Below are 5,040 nucleotides of genomic sequence, written 5' to 3' on the forward strand. Positions count from 1 at the left end.
ACAGCTGCTGTTTATCCATCATAATAAAGAGGCCTTGCTCATTCAGAGGTTTAAAGACTGTTGGCTTTTAGATTAACGGTTCATTCATTTTATCACTCATGAGTTTATAGATAAATAGCTCTAGCTGGTTAGAAAACAACTGAGGCTCAGCAAAGCTAAGCTTTTAAGGTGTGTGGGACTGTGCAGACCTCTGTAGCTGCTGAACTAGTGTGGGTTGCATACACATCTGTAGTTTACTGGTGCTGTTTTTTAGTCACCACTAAGTTTAGCAATGTCCAGGAACTATTTTTCTCTGAAGTTCTTATAATTCTCATGCTTCTGCCATTCCCCCAGTGAGCCAGAGCTGGAGGAGCAGCTAGTGTCCTGTGTGTTAGCTCAGGGCTCTTCCGCATATGAAATTTGGCATTTCATTGAGATATAAAATTACTTTCTTCCCATAACCTGTATTTCATTTAGTACACAGCTATTTTTGTGGTATTTTGAATCTACTGCATCACTAATACATCCTTCTGAAAATAACATAAGGTTCACCCTGATAATTCTTGACTTCCTTCCCCAGACTTAAGCATTATGAGTGTCCTGGGAAGAAAGGTGTGTAGGCAAGATCAAAGGCAACTGTATACTGTGAAATGATAAGTATCAGACAAAATACACGCAGCTATAGTATCACAGCTAATAGATGTATTTTAAAAGTGGAAACATCTATCTTTAATTGCATTTTAAGTATGTAGTGAGAAACCACAGTTATACATTTTTATAACAAACCTTTACATCTGAAGTCATAAAAACACAAAGTGCTGATTATATATGATCGAAATAACTGAGGCAAATTTTTGACAACATCTTCTAAATATCATCATGTGGCCCCTGTCAGCAACACTCTAAAGTCAGGCTGAATACTATCAATGACAATCTGTTTTTTCCTTAGTTTACTGAAAACCGACAACCCAAAAACTATTTTGTTTTCTTGTTTGCCTTTTTTTTTTTTTTTTTGCATAGCTTTCAGTATTGCTACCCTCTCACCTCTGCATATTGCAAGCCCATCTCAGCTCTGGATATTTACTTTAAAGTTCTTAATATTTTTAATCCAGCTCTCCTTGAATACATGATATATATTTTCTACCAATTATAAATACATAATTTTTATTAATCTGATTTCAATAACATGCATTTGTATAATTACTATACAATCGAAATAGACATTGACTTCACACAGTGTGTACATTTTTATTTCAGTAATATTGTTCAGACACACTGCTCAACAAATCAAACAAATAGGGAAACAAAAAGTAAAAAAGAAGCGAGAAAACCTCTGGGAGGAAACATATTCTCACAGTGATTACAGAAAAAAAATACTTACAATAAAAAGGGTTTATTAATACATAGAAAATCCTCACAATAGTTCAAACACACTTTAGGAACTAGTAAACATTTTAAATAGAATTGTGCCAATTACGCAGTGCCCAAGCATCTGCTTGCTCTTAATTAGATGGGGAGGTGAATGATCACTGTTTATTTTCATTTTCCTCATTAATTATGAAAAACTGCATTCAATTCATCTTGCATGGTGAGAGACTGGCTGCGCAGATGTAAGTCATAAGGGAAGTGGCTCTCTGTAGGCAACCTGAACATTGAGCTCTGCCCAAGGGGACCCCTGGGTGGCACTGCACAGTAATGCATGCCATAATTGTAATTTTTGCCATAGTCCAAGCTTTCCTCTTGCTTCAGGGAAAATATCCCATTATAGTTAATTGGGGGAGGACTTAAGGGACCTTCAAACTGTGGGCTGGCGCACTCAGGGGAAGTGCTTTCATAGAAGGACTCGTAAGCGCTGCAGTAATTGTATGGTTTCATGGACTTAGAGTTGTCAAGAGTCCCATGCCCTGGGGGGGTGCCAAGCTCCGGGCTGTGGTAGGGAGGATAGAAGGTGGAGTAAGGTGTGCGGGTATGATGGGCACCGTCACCTGCCTGGCCCATTAGGAAACTTCTGGCATTCAGTTGCAGGCATCCTGCCACCAAGTTTGTAGTTGGCTGGGACAGACCCTTGCACAAGTTTTGGACAAAGGTGAGCAGGTCAGGTCTCTTCCCAATTCGCAGTATTTCAGAAAGAGCCCAAATATAGTTCTTGGCTAGTCTTAAAGTTTCTATTTTTGACAGTTTTTGTGTTTTAGAATAACAAGGGACAACTTTCCTTAAATTGTCCAGAGCATCGTTAAGGCCGTGCATACGGTTCCTCTCTCTAGCATTGGCTTCTTGACGCCTGAATTTAATTCTTTCCATCCTTATCTTGCTTGTCTTTTTTTTCCTAAGGCCCCTTCTCCTTGGCAAGCCGTTCTCATCCTCCTCTTCTCTCTCTTCCTCCTCCTCTTCTTTTTCTGTGTCTTCTCCAGGAGATCTTTTGATATTCTTTCCTCGGAGGATGATCTGCTTTGAAAAGCTTTCTGTGTTCTTCATTTGCTTTTGGTCATCACTTTCTCTGGGAAACTTTCTACACATCTGGGATTCTGGCATTACAACAGACTCATCAAATGGTAGTGTTAACATGGTTCTATAATCTTAAGTTACCTGAAAGAATGCCAGCACAATGTTTAAATATTTCCATTTTTAAAGTTTTTCGACTCACACAGACAGCCTCATGCACCTTATTTGTGTCTGTGTGTAAGCTCTCCTTATAAGCGAGAGTGTGTGTATGTGTGTGTGTATAAATGCCCAATCTATATTTTTTCAATAAAATGGCAGTTGCAAATGCCCACATTAAAAAATAATAGCTGTTGAGAATTCTAAAATCACTTGAAACATTTGACCTTGCAACTAAAAAGCCACATTTCTCACAGATAAATATGGAGTAAACCCGTATTTTAAATGTACAGTTAGCTCCCTGCTTATTTATTTTATTTTTAAATAAATCCTTCAAACTCTCACCATCATGGAATTCAGAGAAATGCAAAATGTGACAAAGCACTACAGAAATTTCATTAATCCAAATTCCCCTGGGTGGAAAAATGAGGAGAGGGAGTGTAGTTTTAAAATTGAGAAAGTGACATATCTCTATTACCTGATGTTAAATATTTTAAAATCACTTTTTGACTTATACTTCAAAATTGTGGGTTTTTGCTCTCCACATTTCTTCCTTTATGTATAAAGATATTAAACTTTAGTAAGTTACAGTAGCTGAGAAGGAAAAAAAAAAATGAATATACCCCCCAAATCACTCAGCTAGTAATATAATTCAAAATAAAGCATTTTTCCTAGTTATTTGTATTAATACTTATTTCATAATAAGACAAAAATCAAAATTATTTAACCCTAAACGTATTCAGATTAGAGTTAGGAAATAAAATCCCCAATCTTTTTTCCCCCCCTTTTTCAAGTAGAAATTCTATTTGATAATATCTGTTAAGTTAGAATCAACTTATTTGCTTTTTTTCTTGTTCTTTTCTCCTTTTTCTTTTCTTTCCCATCAATTGGGGGGGGGGGGGGGGAAGGTGAAAAATTCCCCGCACGCTATAGCAGTGTTTATGTTCTGCGAGGTTCAGATGTCTTCCTCCAGCTCTTAGCTGACAGGAGCGGTCTGTAGATTCTGACTGTAATCCTGCACGTGTGCTCAGAATCCAGCCTGGAAAGGAAAAATAATTTCCTTTTCCCAATTACTTTGCTTTTGTTTGCAGTTTGGGAACAGCAAAAGCTTGTATCCCATGGACTTCAAAGAGACAAGCAAAGTAAATTCAGGGACTTTTAACAGAACAAAATTAAACAAAAACCCCAGTCAAAGACTAACTCTATCAGTATTGTCTATGCATTTGCAATTTACATAAAAGCAATGAAAGTTTGTAATTGCATCAGAAGAATAAAATGGTAGGAGTTATTAGACAGCAAATAGCATACACAAAATACAAGACAATGATACTGTATCTTTAAACACTTGCATGCACACCCAACACCAATTGAAATATATCTTTATTTGTATTACCTTAGCTTTTTATTTCATTCAACAATCAGTTTTCATTTTTTGCCTTCCAAATCTTTTCAGTCTGAATGTCGCATCGTCTGCTGGAGCCTAGATCTGTGTATATCTGCAATATCTCATTGATCTCTAAAAAGTGACATTGATGCCAACTGCCAGAGCTGGTACCCATGCCATCTGCTAGTGACGTCACGGGGCAGAGAAAACCACGTGAGTTTTTCTCCTGGGACCTTCATTCTGCACTGATCATCTGGCATCCCTCTAAGTGGGTACCAGCATTCAAGTATCAACACAGAAGGTTAGACTGATAGAAAAAAAAAGAAAATAAAAAAATTATGCACCAGCATTTCACATACAGTAGGTGCATTTCCACAGTGGTTGCTTCTTTTTAGCAGTCTAGCTGCATGGATAGACATGCCAGCATTTGGTGCTATCCCTGCCTACAGGTACAGCTGCCCTTTGGTTGTTAATATGGCATTGTTTATATGAGAAATGCTGTCTTGTATTGATCTGAGTCCCTCCAGCGCACCTGATACCCAGGGACAAAAAAGAAAAGGCAAGGAAATGAAGGCAGTAATGGGGAAGTAATGCTGGTGCTATAACACATAGCACAGTCACAAAAAGTAGTTTTTGTGTGATGCTGCTGGGTGAGATTTTTGGGGTGTGGGGTGTTTTTGAGTACAGGTTGTTGCCCCAGAGCACAGAATAATAGGAGCAAACCTAATGCCATCTGTAAGAAATCCATCCTTTGCATTCCTTGGTGGTTTTTGACATAGCAAAATAAAAGAGGCATTTATAGGAAACTGGACATACAGCATGAAAGTTTAACAAATCATGCCTTTTTTTTCTGAAACATGTGGCAAGGCTCGCTGACCTGCTCTGGCATGTTGCAATGTGACTGGGGGGCACCTGCTCAGAAGTGTAGCTTAGAATTCTCAAAGGGTTTGGCCCCTGCCATATTTTCTGTCTGCCTAGCCTTTTCATGAATGTTTCCCCAATATCTCTTTAAAAACTGAGTTACTCCCTTTGAAAACCTCCTAAAATCTCCCCCTGCTCTTCTGTTTTGATACCTAGCT

The 5,040-nt window shown here is 38.1% G+C and overlaps 1 protein-coding gene across 3 annotated transcripts; it reads right to left on the reverse strand.

Moving 5' to 3' along the window:
• Positions 1-659: 659 nt before the first annotated feature.
• On the reverse strand, positions 660-4,094 carry NEUROD6 (neuronal differentiation 6). Of its 3 annotated transcripts, none has more exons than XM_053980475.1 (2): positions 3,971-4,094; positions 660-2,504 (listed from the first exon to the last, which is right to left on the reverse strand). In XM_053980475.1, exon 2 carries the CDS (start codon positions 2,494-2,496, stop codon positions 1,531-1,533), a length of 966 nt encoding a protein of 321 aa, XP_053836450.1. In that variant the 5' UTR covers positions 2,497-2,504; positions 3,971-4,094; the 3' UTR covers positions 660-1,530. The 3 variants fall into 3 exon arrangements, with proteins under 3 accessions (XP_053836450.1, XP_053836442.1, XP_053836436.1); XM_053980467.1 differs by having other exon boundaries at positions 660-2,565; XM_053980461.1 differs by having other exon boundaries at positions 660-3,616.
• Between the last annotated feature and the right edge of the window lie 946 nt (positions 4,095-5,040).

This window comes from Vidua macroura, chromosome 1 (assembly GCF_024509145.1).
Source record: "Vidua macroura isolate BioBank_ID:100142 chromosome 1, ASM2450914v1, whole genome shotgun sequence".
In the NCBI taxonomy this organism is placed as follows: Eukaryota; Metazoa; Chordata; class Aves; order Passeriformes; family Viduidae; genus Vidua; species Vidua macroura.

Coding starts and splice junctions, on each gene's coding strand:
- NEUROD6 (XM_053980467.1), bottom strand. CDS start 2,544: ATGTTAACACTACCATTTGATGAGTCTGTTGTAATGCCAGAATCCCAG.